We start from the raw sequence: 22,019 nt of genomic DNA, 5'->3' as shown, positions 1-22,019 counted from the left end.
TTTAAATGACACAGTCTACCCTCCATTCTTGAAAAACTGAAAGACGGTTTCCCTTTAGTCATTTCAGTTCAAGATACAATGTTATTTGCAGGGTTAGAACAACACCTTTAAAGTTAACAGTTCGCTCGTATTTTGAAGGCTGCTGTTGCACTTCACAATGTTCACAGATACCTGCCGCCTGAAATCCGACGTGACTCACAAGTGCGCTTCACCTTCCCACGCCTTACAAACTCCTCTGTTGGCAAGTATTCGCTAGATCACGCTGTGCTTGCTGGGATACTCCGTGCTGCCTTCCGAGGGTTGCGGGCGGGTCCTGCTCTCCAAATTAAATGCCACATGTTTGATCCGCAAGAGCATGGACACATATCAGGGCGGCCAGGTCGCTGGGGGCGAACCACCTCCAATTAACATTCAACACACATCCTCCTTATTAAAAGAAGTACGCCCGGCCAGATTCCAGGATTCACAGGTATTCTTTATTTTATGCAGCAGCCAAATTGTTTCATCCTAACGCGTTTCAACTACATCGGTAGTCTTGATCACAGGTTTGAGCTGCATACGGGAGTCTCTGGCGCAATTGATTTATACGCCGTCACAGGCCACACCCATCACGTGTGGTCCCAAATTACTACAGTTCCCAAGGTGCACTGTTTAAATGACACAGTCTACCCTCCATTCTTGAAAAACTGAAAGACGGTTTCCCTTTAGTCATTTCAGTTCAAGATACAATGTTATTTGCAGGGTTAGAACAACACCTTTAAAGTTAACAGTTCGCTCGTATTTTGAAGGCTGCTGTTGCACTTCACAATGTTCACAGATACCTGCCGCCTGAAATCCGACGTGACTCACAAGTGCGCTTCACCTTCCCACGCCTTACAAACTCCTCTGTTGGCAAGTATTCGCTAGATCACGCTGTGCTTGCTGGGATACTCCGTGCTGCCTTCCGAGGGTTGCGGGCGGGTCCTGCTCTCCAAATTAAATGCCACATGTTTGATACGCAAGAGCATGGACACATATCAGGGCGGCCAGGTCGCTGGGGGCGAACCACCTCCAATTAACATTCAACACACATCCTCCTTATTAAAAGAAGTACGCCCGGCCAGATTCCAGGAGTCACAGGTATTCTTTATTTTATGCAGCAGCCAAATTGTTTCATCCTAACGCGTTTCAACTACATCGGTAGTCTTGATCACAGGTTTGAGCTGCATACGGGAGTCTCTGGCGCAATTGATTTATATGCCGTCACAGGCCACACCCATCACGTGTGGTCCCAAATTACTACAGTTCCCAAGGTGCACTGTTTAAATGACACAGTCTACCCTCCATTCTTGAAAAACTGAAAGACGGTTTCCCTTTAGTCATTTCAGTTCAAGATACAATGTTATTTGCAGGGTTAGAACAACACCTTTAAAGTTAACAGTTCGCTCGTATTTTGAAGGCTGCTGTTGCACTTCACAATGTTCACAGATACCTGCCGCCTGAAATCCGACGTGACTCACAAGTGCGCTTCACCTTCCCACGCCTTACAAACTCCTCTGTTGGCAAGTATTCGCTAGATCACGCTGTGCTTGCTGGGATACTCCGTGCTGCCTTCCGAGGGTTGCGGGCGGGTCCTGCTCTCCAAATTAAATGCCACATGTTTGATCCGCAAGAGCATGGACACATATCAGGGCGGCCAGGTCGCTGGGGGCGAACCACCTCCAATTAACATTCAACACACATCCTCCTTATTAAAAGAAGTACGCCCGGCCAGATTCCAGGATTCACAGGTATTCTTTATTTTATGCAGCAGCCAAATTGTTTCATCCTAACGCGTTTCAACTACATCGGTAGTCTTGATCACAGGTTTGAGCTGCATACGGGAGTCTCTGGCGCAATTGATTTATACGCCGTCACAGGCCACACCCATCACGTGTGGTCCCAAATTACTACAGTTCCCAAGGTGCACTGTTTAAATGACACAGTCTACCCTCCATTCTTGAAAAACTGAAAGACGGTTTCCCTTTAGTCATTTCAGTTCAAGATACAATGTTATTTGCAGGGTTAGAACAACACCTTTAAAGTTAACAGTTCGCTCGTATTTTGAAGGCTGCTGTTGCACTTCACAATGTTCACATATACCTGCCGCCTGAAATCCGACGTGACTCACAAGTGCGTTTCACCTTCCCACGCCTTACAAACTCCTCTGTTGGCAAGTATTCGCTAGATCACGCTGTGCTTGCTGGGATACTCCGTGCTGCCTTCCGAGGGTTGCGGGCGGGTCCTGCTCTCCAAATTAAATGCCACATGTTTGATCCGCAAGAGCATGGACACATATCAGGGCGGCCAGGTCGCTGGGGGCGAACCACCTCCAATTAACATTCAACACACATCCTCCTTATTAAAAGAAGTACGCCCGGCCAGATTCCAGGATTCACAGGTATTCTTTATTTTATGCAGCAGCCAAATTGTTTCATCCTAACGCGTTTCAACTACATCGGTAGTCTTGATCACAGGTTTGAGCTGCATACGGGAGTCTCTGGCGCAATTGATTTATACGCCGTCACAGGCCACACCCATCACGTGTGGTCCCAAATTACTACAGTTCCCAAGGTGCACTGTTTAAATGACACAGTCTACCCTCCATTCTTGAAAAACTGAAAGACGGTTTCCCTTTAGTCATTTCAGTTCAAGATACAATGTTATTTGCAGGGTTAGAACAACACCTTTAAAGTTAACAGTTCGCTCGTATTTTGAAGGCTGCTGTTGCACTTCACAATGTTCACAGATACCTGCCGCCTGAAATCCGACGTGACTCACAAGTGCGCTTCACCTTCCCACGCCTTACAAACTCCTCTGTTGGCAAGTATTCGCTAGATCACGCTGTGCTTGCTGGGATACTCCGTGCTGCCTTCCGAGGGTTGCGGGCGGGTCCTGCTCTCCAAATTAAATGCCACATGTTTGATCCGCAAGAGCATGGACACATATCAGGGCGGCCAGGTCGCTGGGGGCGAACCACCTCCAATTAACATTCAACACACATCCTCCTTATTAAAAGAAGTACGCCCGGCCAGATTCCAGGATTCACAGGTATTCTTTATTTTATGCAGCAGCCAAATTGTTTCATCCTAACGCGTTTCAACTACATCGGTAGTCTTGATCACAGGTTTGAGCTGCATACGGGAGTCTCTGGCGCAATTGATTTATACGCCGTCACAGGCCACACCCATCACGTGTGGTCCCAAATTACTACAGTTCCCAAGGTGCACTGTTTAAATGACACAGTCTACCCTCTATTCTTGAAAAACTGAAAGACGGTTTCCCTTTAGTCATTTCAGTTCAAGATACAATGTTATTTGCAGGGTTAGAACAACACCTTTAAAGTTAACAGTTCGCTCGTATTTTGAAGGCTGCTGTTGCACTTCACAATGTTCACAGATACCTGCCGCCTGAAATCCGACGTGACTCACAAGTGCGCTTCACCTTCCCACGCCTTACAAACAGACCAAAAAAAAAAAGAACATTGACATTGACATACAGTTAAAGAACTAAATATTGAAAATGCCGAAGTATGCCGATAATGTGTAAAATCTGAAATGGGGCATTGCCATTGGCCCGTGATCATCTAATCCTCTCTCCTGTTTCTGTGCAGGGACCAATGAAGATCCAGGTATGAACTTAAAAGCACAATCATGCCAGTGACGTTTTATTTATGAAGCAAGCAGAAGAAGGCACACAGCCGAAACGCGCCCTTGCAAATAAAGTTATTTTAAAAGGGACCCCGCGAGTGCAGCAAGTTTTTTTGAAACTGGAGCGTTGATATATATATATATATATATATATACATATATATATATCCACAACTCTCATCGCATATGCCTTCTTCGTGAAAAGAACGAGTGCAGACCACAATAATTAAGGGCAAACGTTATTTTTTAATGAGTTTCGTCCGCCATTACGTGCTTCTGCCATTACCGGCCTTGATCACATGACGCTGCAATTAATGATCAGCTCTTTTAAAGTGACAAGTGCTCAACATGTGATTAGTAGATATGGACAACAGACTTTCGGACTGGGCATTTAAGACATAATGTTTGTATTAATACTCATTTTGCTATATCACATTGATGGTCCCACATTCGTATTTAACATTTATGCAGTATGGATCTCTTGATTAATCATTGGAGTATTTAACTGCATTTCACAGTACAATTTTGTTGCTGTTATTTTTGCTCACAAACAATTAACTTTATGTGCAAATTATACAAAGTGAAAACTTTTACTATACTTTCACAAATCCTTCTCAGCCAGGATATGTTTTCTAATCAAATCTAAAGTGAAAAGTGCTTAATAAATAATGGATATGATCAACATAGTGCGCATGTTTTTGATGTATCATAATACTTGCATAAATACTGTTTTTCTATTTGTGGCATCCTACCACAACTAATTTAACCAACATTTGTAAATTATAAATATAATGGTCATTTGATAACATGATACCAATTGCCATGAAATGCCCTTCATATCACATTTGTTTTATATCACAATCAAATTTATTTGCAAATATAGAAAAAGTGACTATGTGCCCCCAAATCCTTCCCAGCCAGGATTTGTTTATTAAAGTGCATAATGGGTAAAGTGCTTATTTGTCCAATTCATATTACTAACTTCAGCTGCAGATTATGTTCCAAAATCCAATATGAGGAAATCTCTAAGGACATAATGATATGTTGATTCCCTTTTGGATATTCGTAATGTGAATGCAGTACATTCATTTTAAGGTTTCTGATCAAGTAAAGTACTTTTTTTCCCCCGAAGATAAGAGTAAACCTTCTAAGAGTTTTTATAAAATTGCAGTAAAAAGACACAATAAGAAAACCTTAAAATCTTGTAAAGTGTGTTATATATATATATATATATATATAACGCATATAATGACGCATTGCTTTTCCTGCCCCTGCCCAAGCTAACACTGAAATTTGAGGTTAGAACATTTTGGGGACTCGAGGAAGCCTTCGGTTTGAAAATCTATCAGGACTTTACCATTTGGCCACATCACGGTTTTCCCTGCATCACGCCAGCATATATAGGTATTACATCTCTAACCTGTGGAATACCTACCTGTTCCAACGAACTCTGGGAGTTGCAGTCCACGACCGATGCAACTGAGGTATCTGGGTGGAGCGTGTTCCCTCCAATGGGAAAGATGCAGGTGATTGAAAAACGAGGGTGTGGAACTAACCTAGTCATAATGGCATCCGAAGAAGGTCATGGAGGCCGAAATGCATCATGCCTAATTCAGTCCGAATAAAAGAAGCTTCCTGTTGAAAATCCCCTGTGTGGTCTCTGCTTCTCAAAAGGGAGAAGGTGTTTGGTGATATTTTCGCGGTGACCAGTGCCGCGCTACAGAGACCCCGTTCTGCAAACTGGCCGAGTCTACACTGGTTCCGCAGCTGCTGCTGCTCGTTACTTTCCAAGGTATTGGATGAGACCTGGCACACCTCACAGTTCAATGAATGCAAGGGCAGCTGCAAGCAGTTCGTGACTTCACGAAGAGACAGGACGCATTGCTTTTCCTGCCCCTGCCCAAGCTAACACTGAAATTTGAGGTTAGAACGTTTTGGGGACTCGAGGAAGCCTTCTGTTTGAAAATCTATCAGGACTTTACCATTTGGCCACATCACGGTTTTCCCTGCATCACGCCAGCATATACAGGTATTACATCTCTAACCTGTGGAATACCTACCTGTTCCAACGAACTCTGGGAGTTGCAGTCCACGACCAATGCAACTGAGGTATCTGGGTGGAGCGGGTTCCCTCCAATGGGAAAGATGTAGGTGATTGAAAAACGAGGGTGTGGAAGTAACCTGGTCATAATGGAATCCGAAGAAGGCCATGGAGGCCGAAATGCATCATGCCTAATTCAGTCCGAATAAAAGAAGCTTCCTGTTGAAAACTCCCTGTGTGGTATATATATATATATATATATATATACTAGCAGCCCGTCCCGACGTTGTCCGGGTGTGAATTGCTGCCGGCCAGTAGTATATTGTTTTGAAGGATTTCGTTTTGATAGCATGTCTTATCTGTGACAGGCCTGTGAAAGGCTCCAATTCACAGTGCACTGCTGATGCACTTAAGAGTGCGCGTTCAGTAGTGTGTGAACTAGAGTTTCCCTACTTTATTTTTCCTTGCAATATTATATAGCGCAAACTCGACAACATGGCATGAGCACAATTTACATTACAGAAGAACACATTCATTTGTGGTAGGCACGGGGAGACAAAGCGATTTGCCTGGAATCACAGGATGTGGAGCTGATGCCGAGATTCGAACGTAGCTCCCCAGCTCTAAAGTTCGCAATTCTAGAACTTGTGGTGGGAGGTGTGCCTAAAAGTGTATGTCGGTGCTGGCCATCAATGAGAGAGACCTGTGCATTTTTCAAATCGGTGGTGAAAATATATAAGTATGTTGCTGGAGATGTGGGCCGCCGTGCCACCAATGTAATTACCGGGGGAAGGTAAACACCCATTATTCCGCAACTTTCTTTCCGCATACCATCACTCCGCATACTTTCATTACGAATGTACCATGACTCCGCAATGCCATTATAACGCATGGCATTCCATTTGATATGCTTTTACCACGCATACATTTACAACGAAATTCGTTGTAAATGCATGAATGGTAAAAGCATGTTTTTTTTTTAATTTTTGGATAAGGTAAGTATGGGTATAGGGGTATATGTTTTGGGGTACTGAGGTATATGTTTTGGGGTGTTTGGGTATTTTAAGGGTTCAGATATAGTTTTGGGTTATGGGGTATAGGGGTAGTTTTAGGGTTTAGGGATAGGTTTGGGTTTTGGGGTACAGGGGTATTTTTAGGGTTCAGGGCTAGGTTTGGGTATAGTGGTATTTTTAGGGTTCAGCGGTAGGTTTGGGTTTTGGGGTACAGGGGTATTTTAAGGATTCAGGGCTAGGTTTGGGTTTTGGGGTACTGGGGTATTTTTAGGGTGCAGGGCTAGGTTTGGGTTTTGCGGTACAAGGGTATTTTTTGGTTCAGGGGTGGTTTGGGTTTTGGGGTACAGGGTTATTTTTATGGTTCAGGGCTAGGCTTAAGTTTTGGGGAACAGGGGTATTTTTCGGGTTTAGGGGTAGGTTTGGGTTTTGGGGTACAGGGGTATTTTTAGGGTTCAGGGCTAGGTTTGGGTTTTGGGGTACAGGGGTATTTTTAGGGTTCAGGGGTAGGTTTGGGTTTTGAGGTACAGCGGTATTTATAGAGTTCAGGGCTAGGTTTGGGTTTTGGGGTACTGGGGTATTTTTAGGATTTAGGGATAGGTTTGGGTTTTGGGGAACAGGGTATATTTATAGGGTTAGGATGGGTTAGTGTTTAAGGGTGTTGGGGTATTTTAAGGAGTAAGGGTGGGTTATAATTATGGGGTGCAGGGGTATTTAAAGGGAGCAGCGCGGACACCCGGAGCTGGAATGTACAGAACATGGGAAGAAAAAACAATGAAATATTGGGCACAACGCTCGCTTTTTTTTAAAGTAATCCCGCGCCCCGCACACGCCCCCAGCACACGATATGAGACATGGCATGAAGGGCAGAACGTACCACACGCTCCCAGCGTTTGTCATGCCCCTAGCACACTCCCACAGCACAACGCAGACACGCCTACAAGGGACTACTTTGCTGGCACGGTTCTTTTACCATTTTAAATGTATATGGGGGCGTCTGCATAGCCTATGTCCTTCTGCTGCAACTGCCCTTTCCAACGCTGTATTGGGTGTTGTGATTGATGCTGTGGTTCCTGAGATTACCCGCCTCAAAGGTTTGGGCTCTCTCTTTATTATATTAGTATATATATATATATATATATATATATATATATATATATATATATATATATTACCTAGGTGTATATATAGTTAGGATTTTTTCTCTATGGGATTTTTGAAAATTCTATGTCTATTAACTTTGGCGTTTGTGGACGGAATTGGCTGAAATTGTCAGGAAAATGGAACATTTTGTTTCTGAGCAGCCCCTGAAAATTTGGGGGGGTTTCGTCAAGGGGGGGCCGAGAAAAAAGGGGGGTCCCAAAACGCGTTTTTCCCATGTTAATTTCCATAGGGCGGTTGGCCTCACTTTTAGCTCGAACGGCTGAATGGATTTGCACGAAACTTGGCGAAATTGTAGGGACTGGTAGCCCGATGTGCCTTTGCTAGGTCTCAATATATGTGCTCCAGTGGATTTTGATAAATTAACGTTCAAAAAAATATATATATCTGTAGCAGCGCTCCGGGTAGCGCTCCGGTTCGCGTACTTGACGCGTAACGGAACTTCGCGAAGCGAAGCTGATTGGCTCTCCGGTGTCTGTCAACATTCTAAACAGTCCGGAGCGGCCGCCATCTTGTCTCTCGGTAGGATCGAGAGACAAGAGGAGGCCAAAACAAAGGGGGAAATGACCATAAGGGGGCATAGTAGATCCTCCCTGACCCCCTAGGTTTGATGTGGAGGCTTTAAAAGGGCCCCACGGGGCAAAAAAATAAATAAATACAAATTTTAAAAAAACGTTTTTTTTGCGTTGGGAGCGCCCGGTACGCTTTTGTGCAATGGGCGGTGGTAATCTAAATGATGAGGGGGCCAGCGTTCAAAGCACATCAGCGTGCATAAACACAAAAATGTTTTTATCTACCACGTACTTGACTTATCTCTCTGAGATGCATTCCCTTGTATTTCGGCAATGGTAGTCTGTTCATTACATAGATCGCCCGAGGGCGGTAGTACAGACCGCGCGTAGGAAAGGGTCAAAAGCCAGGGGTATAGGAGTATGTAACAAGCGAGCCATTTAATTGAAAAAACTAAACATGACAAACGGTTGCAGGATCAGTGAAGGTTGATTTTATAATTGAAAGTATAACAGGATCAGTTACAATAAAATCGTCCATACGCACACCATGGGCGAGTATCATGGGTAACATTATTTCAAAGCTTTATTAATACAATAATCAATAATGAAAAATCGACATCAATAGGGTTGTCCGTATTCCTTGTCAGTACCCTTCCCCGCCCGCCATGTGCACAAAGACCGCATACATCCCCCATAACGTCAAGGCTAAGTAACTAGAACGTCATAAGGAGTTGCAAGTCGCTCCCATACCGGCGCCATTTTGGTCGAGGCAAGGCAGGTCCAGAGTATAGTTCAATGTCTCCAATAAGTAGCGGCAGGACCAGAATCCCTTTCGGCAGTTCTGGCTTCGTCATTACGAGCACTAGAAAACAAGACATTCTGGGCAATACCACCTTTGACGCAGCCCTTTATTCTACAAGATGGTGTCTTTCAAAAGCCAGGGGTATAGGAGTATGTAACAAGCGAGCCATTTAATTGAAAAAACTAAACGTGACAAACGGTTGCAGGATCAGTGAAGGTTGATTTTTTAATTGAAAGTATAACAGGATCAGTTACAATAAAATCGTCCATACGCACACCATGGGCGAGTATCATGGGTAACATTACTTCGAAGCTTTATTAATACAATAATCAATAATGAAAAATCGACATCAATAGGATTGTCCGTATTCCCAGTCAGTACTCTTCCCCGCCCGCCATGTGCACAAAGACTGCATACATCCCCCATAACGTCAAGGCTAAGTAACTAGAACGTCATAAGGAGTTGCAATTCGCTCCCATACTGGCGCCATTTTGGTCGAGGCCAGGCAGGTCCAGAGTATAGTTCAATGTCTCCAATAAGTAGCGGCAGGACCAGAATCCCTTTCGGCAGTTCTGGCTTCGTCATTACGAGCACTAGAAAACAAGACATTCTGGGCAATACCACCCTTGACGCAGCCCTTTATTCTACAAGATGGTGTCTTTCAAAAGCCAGGGGTATAGGAGTATGTAACAAGCGAGCCATTTAATTGAAAAAACTAAACGTGACAAACGGTTGCAGGATCAGTGAAGGTTGATTTTATAATTGAAAGTATAACAGGATCAGTTACAATAAAATCGTCCATACGCACACCATGGGCGAGTATCATGGGTAACATTACTTCGAAGCTTTATTAATACAATAATCAATAATGAAAAATGTATCTACCACGTACTTGACTTATCTCTCTGAGATGCATTCCCTTGTGTTTCGGCAATGGTGTCTGTTCATTACATAGATCGCCCGAGGGCGGTAGTACAGACCGCGCGTAGGAAAGGGTCAAAAGCCAGGGGCATAGGAGTATGTAACAAGCGAGCCATTTAATTGAAAAAACTAAACATGACAAACGGTTGCAGGATCAGTTACAATAAAATCGTCCATACGCATACCATGGGCGTGTATCATGGGTAACATTACTTCGAAGCTTTATTAATACAATAAGCAATAATGAAAAATCGACATCAATAGGGTTGTCCATATTCCCAGTCAGTACCCTTCCCCGCCCGCCATGTGCACAAAGACCGCATACATCCCCCATAACGTCAAGGCTAAGTAACTAGAACGTCATAAGGAGTTGCAATTCGCTCCCATACTGGCGCCATTTTGGTCGAGGCCAGGCAGGTCCAGAGTATAGTTCAATGTCTCCAATAAGTAGCGGCAGGACCAGAATCCCTTTCGGCAGTTCTGGCTTCGTCATTACGAGCACTAGAAAACAAGACATTCTGGGCAATACCACCCTTGACGCAGCCCTTTATGCTACAAGATGGTGTCTTCCATTCAGAAAATATTGTTGGCAGCATTTTGAAAGGAAAGATAAACGGCCGTTCTCCTAGTGAGTCTCACATTGTTACATTTATGAAGAATGTTGAAGAGTAGTATGTTGAAAATCTGAAGCCATCGTTCTACAAACTCTCAACCAGCCTTGGATGGAAAAATCCTGAAGAATATACAAACTGAAAACCAGTTTTTGTCTGCATAGCATCAGCAGCAACACTTAAGTCATCTTTGTGTGAAGCCGCCATCTTGATCCAATCAATACCGTCCCCCTGCACACATTCAGGGACCAGGCCGCATTGCGAGGGCACCGCAGGACGTGTCTTCAGGTCAAACGGATTGTGGGACAAGGTCCAGAATGGAAGAGTCACCAAAAGGCAAAAAGTTCCGCCGGACCCCGGGAGCCGGCCGCCTATGTCGGGGGCGATCTCAGGCCACACCAGGGCAACAAGACTTGGGGAGGGGGCAGGAGCCAAGCGCCCCCTCCCAGTCCGTGCCACCACACCGCCCCTCGGGGGCCTCCGTCAAGCGGTTCAGGGAGGCATCGCAGGCAGCGGTTCTTCAGATCAGTGGCTCTCACCGGCAAGGCTCCCCTCCGTCAGCAGCGATCGTTGGCGCTGTGGTTGCGGCCGGAGGCCCCGCCTAGTCAACGCCCCGGCCTCTCCATGTCGTAGGCCGCAAGAGTGAGTGCAACTCAGCTGGCCGAGCGAGACTTGGGGAGGGGGCAGGAGCCAAGCGCCCGCTCCCAGTCCGCGCCACCACACCGCCCCTTGGGGGCCTCCGTCAAGCGGTTCATGGAGGCACCGCAGGCAGCGGTTCTTCAGATCAGTGGCTCTCACCGGCAAGGCTCCCCTCCGTCAGCAGTGATCGTTGGCACTGTGGTTGCGGCCGGAGGCCCCGCCTAGTCAACGCCCCGGCCTCTCCATGTCGTAGGCCGCAAGAGTGGGCGCAACGCAGCTGGCCGAGCGAGACTTGGGGAGGTGGCAGGAGCCAAGCGCCCCCTCCCAGTCCGCGCCACCACACCGCCCCTCGGGGGCCTCCGTCAAGCGGTTCAGGGAGGCACCGCAGGCAGCGGTTCTTCAGATCAGTGGCTCTCACCGGCAAGGCTCCCCTCCGTCAGCAGCGATCGTTGGCGCTGTGGTTGCGGCCGGAGGCCCCGCCTAGTCAATGCCCCGGCCTCTCCATGTCGTAGGCCGCAAGAGTGGGCGCAACTCAGCTGGCCGAGCGAGACTTGGGGAGGGGGCAGGAGCCAAGCGCCCCCTCCCAGTCCGCGCCACCACACCGCCCCTCGGGGGCCTCCGTCAAGCGGTTCTGGGAGGCACCGCAGGCAGCGGTTCTTCAGATCACAACAGAGTCTCATGCTCGATCGATTGAGCTGGCCGAATCAGGCAACAAGAAGGTGGGGGGGGCACCTCTTGCTCAACCACCACCTGAGGAGGTGGTACTCTCTTCCTAGGAGGTGGTGGTGGTGGTGGGGATGCACCAGGTGAAGCTACAACACTTGCCATTGCTAAGTGATGAACAAAGGTCTTCCTCTCACAAAGATGAAAGTTAGAGTGAGGAAACAAGGAGGGGTTTTCATCATTTGGGACAAAAAATAGTTCTAAACCAATGAAAAGTGTTATTTTCAGGTCACATGACCTAGCCTTACATCATTAGGAACCCAAAAGTGAAATGAACCAATGAAAAGTTTTATTAACAAGTCACATGACCTGTTATGCTTACGTTACGCGCTCCGCGCCGCGCCCCGGATCGCTTCCGGGAAGCTGCGCTTCGCGCCTCGCGCACCGGAGCACTTCCGGGTGCGCTAACGCGGCGCGTCATATGACGCATTACGCGACAACGCGATACGTCGCGGTTACGCGACGCGTCACGATGTTGTTTTCTAACGCGGCAGTTGCGCAAACAGAACGTTTATCGGCCGGGCATATGGAATACATACACATTCATACCATACAATCAGGGCATGTACGCACAGTCACACCATACAATTTTTCACGTTCACAGTGATGGTCTGCACTCCATGCAATATCTCACAGCGCTTGTCTATGTCTTTCCCTACATGGAGCACGGTGCGGTCCATGTCCACTCCATTCTTCAGTCGGAACTCCGATGTAACCTACAGAGGAGAAAAGAAAGGGGGGGGATACAGCATTCATAGGATGTCAGCGCGCGCAAACACGAAAAAGCTTCTACTTACCATGTATCAGACTAGCTGCAGGAACGTGTGATACAATAGATCTTGGCTATCCCTTTCGCATTATTTTTCTGTGTAACATATCCTCCCCTTCTTATGATGCCAAAAAATGTTTCATTTTGTTTGTCTCTAAATTCGAGTTCCCTCTTCGTGTATTTGTTTCTCAATTAGTCTTATTTTATGGGACAAAATACCACACCTTACATTCGGCAGATACCTTAAGCTACGGTCGACCATTTTCTAACAATTCTGGAAAAAGGGCAGGTGTGACGGATACAAATTTCAATCAATCCAAAATTCAGGCAAAGGGTCTGCATTATCTATCTTCTATTGTTTGGGAATAACAGCCATTATTCTAAAATCCTACCAACCTAGACGATTGTTATGATGCTGATTCCATACTTCCTTCGAAAACTCTTTTTTGCAAAAATGTCAGTATACAAATACAGGCCTACAACCACGTGGGCCGGCCACGGAGCAAACTGGAATCGTATATGATATGGGGACCTTTACACTGTAGAAAAACGTAACGGACGGGCCATTAGGTTGCAGGAATTAAGGTGTCTAACAGTTGCGGAATCGGTGGATGTTAATTTTATAATGAAAGTACGACAGGACCAGTTACAATGAAATTATCTAGATATACATTTGCGGGCAAGTACCATGAGTAACGTTAATTCGAACTTTCAATAGTACAGTAATGAATAATACATCAGAACTTAATATCAATAGGGATGTGCAAATGTTCAATCAGTACCCGTCCCCGCCCGCCATGTGCTCCAAAACTGCATACATATCTCGTGATATCAAGGCTGAGCAACCAGTACACATCAAGGAGTTGAGAGTCTCATTTATACCGATGCCATTTTGGGCGAGGCCGGGCAGGTCCAGAATATAGTCAAAATGTCTCCACCAACCAGCGGTCGGAACAGAACCCCTTTCAGCAGTCCAAAAAGTTCCGTTAAATGACAACAGAAGGGACAGGCAACAAGAACCATCAGTCAAAGAGGGGAGGGCAAGTTCTTCTCTACCGGGTCACGTTGGGGCTCCACCGGAACTGATCGAATTGGTAGTCTACAGTGTTTCTGGATGTTTCATACTGAAGCTGGCGTCAGCATGAGAGCACCCCGTGGCTACGTCGTGGCCATTCCGCGAGCAATCATGGCAGTCGCTCCCCACTGGAAGTCTGCGGGAGTCGGGGGCCCCGGTGACTCTTGTAGAATCTTCAAGGCTGAGGGGACGCTTTTGGGAATGGGGCCCATGCCCTAGCAGTCAAGCGTCCGAGTTCCAGGGTTGCCCAGAGCCATCCTTGCAGGCCAGGCCCAAGTCTGTGGAGCCGACCGCCATTTCGTGAGCTCCGTGGCAGCCGCCTGTCGCTGTACCGCAAGAGTGGGTGCAATTCAGCCGGATGGCGGGTGAGACGCTGTAATAGCAAGAGCAGGCGCAACTCAGCTGGCCGAGCAAGGCACTGTGCCGCAAGAGCGGGCGCAATTCAGCTGCTCGAGTGAAGCGCTGGGGTGCAGCTGAGAAACCTCCACCTGGGGAGGTGGGGGAGGCTCGTTCGCGCCGCCTCTCCCTTCCAGTGCACCCCACGCCGTCTCCTGGCGCAGGTATATGTGATGGTCGGACCAGGGCACCGCAGGACGTGTCTTCAGGTCAAACGGATTGTGGGACAAGGTCCAGAATGGAAGAGTCACCAAAAGGCAAAAAGTTCCGCCTGACCCCGGGAGCCGGCCGCCTATGTCGGGGGCGATCTCAGGCCACACCAGGGCAACAAGACTTGGGGAGGGGGCAGGAGCCAAGCGCCCCCTCCGAGTCCGCGCCACCACACCGCCCCTCGGGGGCCTCAGTCAAGCGGCTCAGGGAGGCACCGCAGGCAGCGGTTCTTCAGATCAGTGGTCTCACCGGCAAGGCTCCCCTCTGTCAGCAGCGATTGTTGGTGCTGGGGTTGCGGCCGGAGGCCCCGCCTAGTCAACGCCCCGGCCTCTCCATCTCGTAGGCCGCAGACTAGTCGGGGAGAAATCCCGGGAACGGCGGCATGCATTTGGATCGATGTTGCAGCAGGCTGCCATGTAAATAGTTATTTAATAAAATGTTTTACCCTGTTACTTTGCTGGTGTGTTGTATATATTTATAATATTTGCATAGGGTTTGTCATTATTTTGGGCGGGGTGGGCGGCGGAGCCGAGCTGTCTTGCAGCCATCATGGCGTCGAGCTCGGTTCCTCTCACTAGTTTCATATTTCTCATGAGGGGTTGTTCCTAATGTTTCTATTTTAGCGAGGTCAAAAAGAGATCCCATTAGTGGCCTACTGATTTTGCTTGATTCCTTTTGTTTTTTCTAACGATTTTTCACTATCTGCAAAGACTAAACAGAGTATTGCGACTCTGTGCTTGTTTGTAAATAGAGAATGAACCAAAGAGAACCAATTCCAAAACAGTAAATGCTTGGATAACAATCAATCAAATGGAGAGGGAAGCAGGCACGACGGATTACAACGGGGGCAAAGGCCTGCGTTACCTACCCTTCACTATCTGCAAAGAGAGAATACTCCTAAAAGAAAAGGGGGGGGCAGCGTTCAAAGCACATCAGCGTGCATAAACACGAAAATGTTTTTACCTACCACGTACTTGACATTTTAAAGCTTTTGATATTTGCTAATAAAAAAACATTGAAATTCACTGAAAAAACCATAGGTTATAGACCATATATAGTTAGGAATTAGCATTTACAAAACCTTGAAAATTCACTGAAAAAACCATGGGTTATAGACCATATATAGTTAGGAATTAGCATTTACAAAACCTTATTTTACTCACACAAAACCATTGAAATTCCATATATAGTTAGTTGCACTAACTATATATCGCGCACCCGCAATCCACTGCTGATGATGTCACATATTACATCCTTCATGACATGGTCAGTGACATCACTGATGACATCACTGATGACATCTCAAATGACATCACTGATGACATCACTGATGACATCTCAAATGACATCACTGATGACATCACTGATGACATCTCATTTGACATCAATGGTCACATCCCTGATGATATCATTCATGTGACAATACAATGCATTTCCTCACACTTTAATATAACCTCTGTTACACCCAGTGTTAAATACAGAATATAATTTTTTAAACCATTGACACACCAATACTAGTTACTACATACGCACTCACTGATTCCTACGTCTACACACACATTCACTCATTTACCCATACAATCATTCATACATACAATCACTCATCTTTACAACACTATCATATGCACTCATACACCTATACAGACACTCACACTCTGCCACTCATCCATGGAGTTACTCACACACCTAGTCAGTCCTGTAAAGAATCAATCACACTTCCATTTTCTAATCTATACAGTTAAACATAGAGTACCTTACATTTTCAAACATATACTAACACATTCTTACTCTCTTATACAATCATTGATACAAGAACACATTGATCTACACAGAGTCACACATATCCCAGCCAGCCACACACACACTCAGTCTCCCATACAAATACTTGGACAATGAATCAATAACCCATATAGTTACTCATATAGCTACTGATCAACACATGCAGCAGTTTACAGAACAACAGACATAATGATGCACAAATTAAGACAGTTTAGTCACTAACCCATGCACTCAGTGAGACACATTTAATCACTCACTCATACAGTCTGTCACGCACCTACTAAATCCTTCATCCAGACACTTCTACATCTACTCATTCTTCAATATGTAAAACATATTTAAACTTTACAGAAACACACAGTCACTGGATGATGTCATCAGTGATGTCATCAGTGATGTATTTGAGATGTCATCAGTGATGTTATCAGTGATGTCACTGACCATGTCATGAATGATGTAATATGTGACATCATCAGCAGTGGATTGCGGGTGCGCGATATATAGTTAGTGCAACTAACTAAATATGGAATTTCAATGGTTTTGTGTGAGTAAAATAAGGTTTTGTAAATGCTAATTCCTAACTATATATGGTCTATAACCCATGGTTTTTTCAGTGAATTTTCAAGGTTTTGTAAATGCTAATTCCTAACTATATATGGTCTATAACCTATGGATTTTTCAGTGAATATATATATATATATATATATATATATATATATATATATATATATATATATATATATATGAGGCATTTGCCATTACAGTAAATTTTCCCATAACGTTATAGACACCTGATTCATTATAGCTAATTTTGATCATAGATATGTATGAAGATCCTCACTTGTATTCAAACCTCCTGGTCACTTTATATACAACACCACAATGTACCTTGTTTCCAGTCTCCTAAACTTTTCCTCCCGGTTTCCTCCTCTTTTGTGTGCAAAGACTGAGGAGCCTATTCACAGAACTAATCTGAGATAAAATCCTAAACTTACTACTTTTGGTATTCACAGAAGGCATTCAGTAGTAGTAAAGTTAGGACTCCTCCTCCTACTAAATGCCTTCTGTGAATACCAAAAATTGTAAGTTTAGGATTTTATCTCAGATTAGTTCTGTGAATTGGCCCCAGCATCAATTATAAAATATTTAAAATGCTTAAGATCACTATTATGTATTTTTCTGAAATACCTTGCCACTGGGTAACTTGGATATTTACTAACTATAGCCCTAGTGTGCTGCAAAATCCCTTTGTGCACTTGCAACTTAGTGCTGCCTACATACCGTAAGCCACAACTGCATTAGAGTATGTAGATAATTTCTGCTATTACCGGCCATTATCACATGACGCTACAATTAATGATCAGCTCTTTTAAAGTGACAAGTGCTCTCAACATGTGAATAGTAGATATGGACAACAGACTTTCGGACTGTGCATTTAAGACATAATGTTTGTATTAATACTCATTTTGCTATATCACATTGATGGTCCCACATTCGTATTTAACATTTATGCAGTATGGATCTCTTGATTAATCATTGTAGTATTTAACTGCATTTCACAGTACAATTTTGTTGCTGTTATTTTTGCTCACAAACAATTAACTTTATGTGCAAATTATACAAAGTGAAAACTTTTACTATACTTTCACAAATCCTTCCCAGCCAGGATATGTTTTCTAATCAAATCTAAAGTGAAAAGTGCTTAATAAATAATGGATATGATCAACATAGTGCGCATGTTTTTGATGTATCATAATACTCGTATAAATACTGTTTTTCTGTTTGTGGCCTCCTACCACAACGAATTTATCCAACATTTATAAAATATGAATATAATGGTCAATCGATATCTGTAGCAAAGGCAGCAATAGCGCTTCTGTATTTATGGCTGAGTCAAATTTTCAATTGAAAATACATTTTCTGTTGTGTAGTTCATAACTTTCCAAAAAAGTACATCTGCCTAATGTAAATATCAAAAAAGGGAGGTCTCCTTAACAATCCAATCAGGGACAAGGAGGATTAACTAAAGAACTAAGAAAGTCCCAATATTCAGTAAATGAAAGACCTCTTGTATATTCCCCTCATAACTCAAGAACCCGGATGGGTAACACCCACATTATCAAGTAGATGTACAATTTTAAAACATAAAGTAAAAACAATAAATTCAAAAAAACAGTATTAAAAAATTGAACAATTTATTACATTCAATTCAATTCAATGTTTGATAACAGCAATGCAGTGCCATACATTAAAATTAAAAAATGTGCCAATACACATGAAGAACATTAAAAATACAAAGTTCAAAGTTGTCGATGCAGCGTTTCGGTTTATTACGATAGCACCTTCATCAGGACAAGGTTCAATTAAAAAAAACATACAATTAGAAACAAGCAGTGATAGTTGGAAAACATTCTTTTTCATCTACTGGGGCACGGGTATAGGCTAGCATTTTGTTTTTGGTTCTAACACAAACTTTTTCCGACATTTGTACAATACTGTTTGTTATGGTTATGGTGGTTGAGTTACGTGGGGTTATACTTTTGGGCTCAAAAGGAAAGTGACCTATGACACTTTATGGTAGCATATGGAGATATTTTTTATGCATACCTTGGTAGTTCGTTCGGCCTCTCTTTTCAATTAGAGGTTTTTTGTTTGAATCGCCTTCTATGCTTGTGAAGCCTCAGTGGATAAAAGCTCACTCTGTTCTTACAATTATACCTCAGTTTCCTTGCTAGAGGTAGACAAATGTACAAATAAATCTTTTGGTTAATTGGCAGACTCTTTAATTTTCGGTTTATTTACGCTAAACGGCCTAGATTTTAGCCGACCCTCTCCTTTCATATTACCTTTCAATTTCTGGTGCTCTGTGGAGGGGACGAGAACGGAGGGGGGCCACCGTTTTATATTTGGAGATCACTCTAAAAAGACACATATATACATTGAGGTCTTTGAGGTGATTAATTATTCACACTGTTTCTTATCTCTACAAAACATGACTTTACTGACCTATTCCTCGGTTGTGTTACCCATCCGGGTTCTTGAGTTATGAGGGGAATATACAAGAGGTCTTTAATCTGCCTAATGTACGTCATGGCAAGATTTGAAGGTGATGCGTTGGGGGCGGGGGGAGGTTAAGGGGTCTCTAAATAGGGGGCATACTTAGGAGATGTTGCACATTTTAACTCTCATAGGATTATTTGCTTCTTCATACTGAAAAAATGGCAGCACGGAATGACGCCAAACTCGGTATATAAACCAAACTTCACTTAAGAAAGTGCCTATGCTTGTTTTTTTTTTAAATCCATTGATATATTTTTTTTTTTGAAATTAGCATTTAAAAAATGTTCTGGTCTTGGCATGAAGTGGTTACATTTGAGAGATAACTGTTCCAATAATTCATCCTCTGTGGATTCGTGAATCCACTGAAATTTCATAACTCCATTTGAAAAATTAAAGGCACTATATTGGTTGCGAGAGTCCTTTTCAACTGTCATTCTTTGCAAATCTGCCATGTTCGGATTGACTGACCATCATTGCGATCATTTCTGTTGCAGCTGCCATTCCTTAACAATGTGCATCGAGCACCGTGTTGGGAAAAGAAAAAGAAAAAGAGCATAAGAAGTCAGGGTGAACCTACCCCATCACCAGACCCATGTTGGCTTTTACAGAATTCCACATGTGGCTGGTTGAGAGCAGGGCATGGATGAAGTCCAGTTCCTGCTGCCAACCCCACTGCACATGGCTGAAGGCTATGTTCAGTAGTAGTTGACCACTCAGAGTACAATGTGCCCTGTGGCCAACCCTTGCTACAAACGGCATTTGGCCTTGTGCAGCTGAGATTGGCGAAATGTCGCAAGAAGACAATGGGACTGGCTGCCTGCAGCTAACCCTCACGGTGCCTGGCCACATCTTGCTGAAGGCTGAGTGTTGCAGCCCACCGCTATGCATGGCTAAAATGCCAAGTGCAGTGGGAGTTGGCCACATACAGAAAGAAATGTGATGACTTATAATGATGGAAGTAATTGCTGTCTCCCCATAGGATGCTTCAGACACCCGATATCGTATCTAGCTCACTTGTTTACAGAGATAAGAGTCTTTGGTGTACATTGCTATTTTAAATAATGTATAATACGATAAAATACCATTATGTGTTAACATTTGTAGTAGAAAACAAAGTAAACAATTTAGTGGTCTTGCCTTTTTGTCCATTAGCTTTAAATTATTTATTAACTTTGGAAAACATGGAATAGCTTTTGAGGCTACATTGCAGTGAATGGCATTGAATTGAATGTCTACAAGACACCATCCATAATAAAGATAGTAATACTTCTGGTTGGGTATCATTCCACTACTTATACATTCATGAATGTAGAATGACATCTTATTTTTGTGTACATCTGCTAGTTTTATGATGTTTTACTTTGCATCAGATATTGTTAATGCATCAAATGATTTTATATATTTCAAAATGTTTTCTTTGTTGCATAGTAATCCAAATACTGATTTTTATTTTTACAGGTTGACATCATGGAACCAATTTCAAACTGTTTACCCCAAAATAAAGGGCTTTTTACTGGACATGTGGAGTGTGTATTCAAAGCCAGTTCCTGAAAACTACAAAGATGTATGTTTGTTGCTATCAATATGCCTGTGCATCACAATATCATCTGGCAGCCTTTTGTACAACTGGATGTTTTCCTCATTGAGATACAGTTTTCGACTGTCACTTGCAACATCTACAGTATTCAGTTTCTTATTTCTTCTTCTGCTTGTCTTTGTTCATCCTGTCCGTTGCGTTATGACCATCAGCATCCCCACATTGGGCACCAAACAGGGTAGGCGACTCCTTTTGTCAACCTGTTCACTTATTATAACATTCCACATCTTTCCAAATATTGCTGAAAACATTTGTACGATGTTGGAGTTTTTAAAATGTATCTCACAGACTTCTTCAGAAAGTCTCTTAAACTCAACAACCATATTGGAGCAATCAGCCACGGAATTTGGTCAAGAGGTGACAAAAGTTACTCTCAAGCAGAATGGTGGGGGCTTGAAATTCTTTTCCAGTGTTGATAAGTCTACAGTCAGAAATCAAATGCTTAATTTCAGTGAGAAGATAAAGACAGATTTCTCCAACATTGAATCTGTTGTGGCAGAAACAATTTTGGGCAGCAACAGAATTATAGCCTGCTTTTTTGTGGTGTGTCTACTTTCGCAGTCTGCTTGGTACTTGAAAAGTTACTTGACCAATCTTAAGTTCAACAATATATACATCACTAAGAAGTTGGAGGATTTGGCACAAAGGAACAACAAAAAGGATATAATTACTTCCAGCTCCATAAAATTAATAAAATCAACAGGATGGAAGTTGTCAAAAGAAGAATGTTTTTCTTGTCTATTTCGCATCTTGAGCCTATCCTTATTCTTTACAATGATAGCTGTGATCATCGTGATGGACCATATTGTATTTTTTCTTGCTGTGGCCATTAGGGAGTGGGCTGACAACTTCCCCACTGTACCGCTGAATCTTGAAATAATGTATAATGTAAGTCTAATATTACATCTGACATATCCACTTAGCAACTGTGTCTAATATGCATGTCTCTGTACATACTGTATGCATTTACCTTTTTCCTAAGCCTGTTTCCTTCCCTTTTTATCCTCAACTAGAAGGAATCTCAACTTCAGGATTTCCAGGAAAT

At 43.7% G+C, this 22,019-nt stretch overlaps 1 protein-coding gene across 3 annotated transcripts in view; it reads left to right on the top strand.

Moving 5' to 3' along the window:
• OCSTAMP (osteoclast stimulatory transmembrane protein) overlaps window positions 1–22,019 on the top strand; it is a 206,796-nt gene that overhangs the window by 175,242 nt on the left and 9,535 nt on the right. For 2 of the 3 annotated variants that reach the window (XM_078650471.1, XM_078650469.1), the window contains exon 2: window positions 20,836–21,862. In XM_078650471.1, the coding sequence (XP_078506597.1) occupies window positions 20,897–21,862 (966 nt within the window). In that variant the 5' untranslated portion in view covers window positions 20,836–20,896. Of the gene's footprint in view, window positions 1–4,962; window positions 5,698–20,835; window positions 21,863–22,019 lie in introns of those variants that run through there. The other variant, XM_078650470.1, reaches the window with a different exon arrangement.

Source organism: Lissotriton helveticus, chromosome 7, assembly GCF_964261635.1.
Source record: "Lissotriton helveticus chromosome 7, aLisHel1.1, whole genome shotgun sequence".
Lineage (NCBI taxonomy): Eukaryota > Metazoa > Chordata > Amphibia > Caudata > Salamandridae > Lissotriton > Lissotriton helveticus.
Note: the sequence above shows the minus strand (reverse complement) of the source record. Positions and strands in the feature narration are given on the sequence as shown.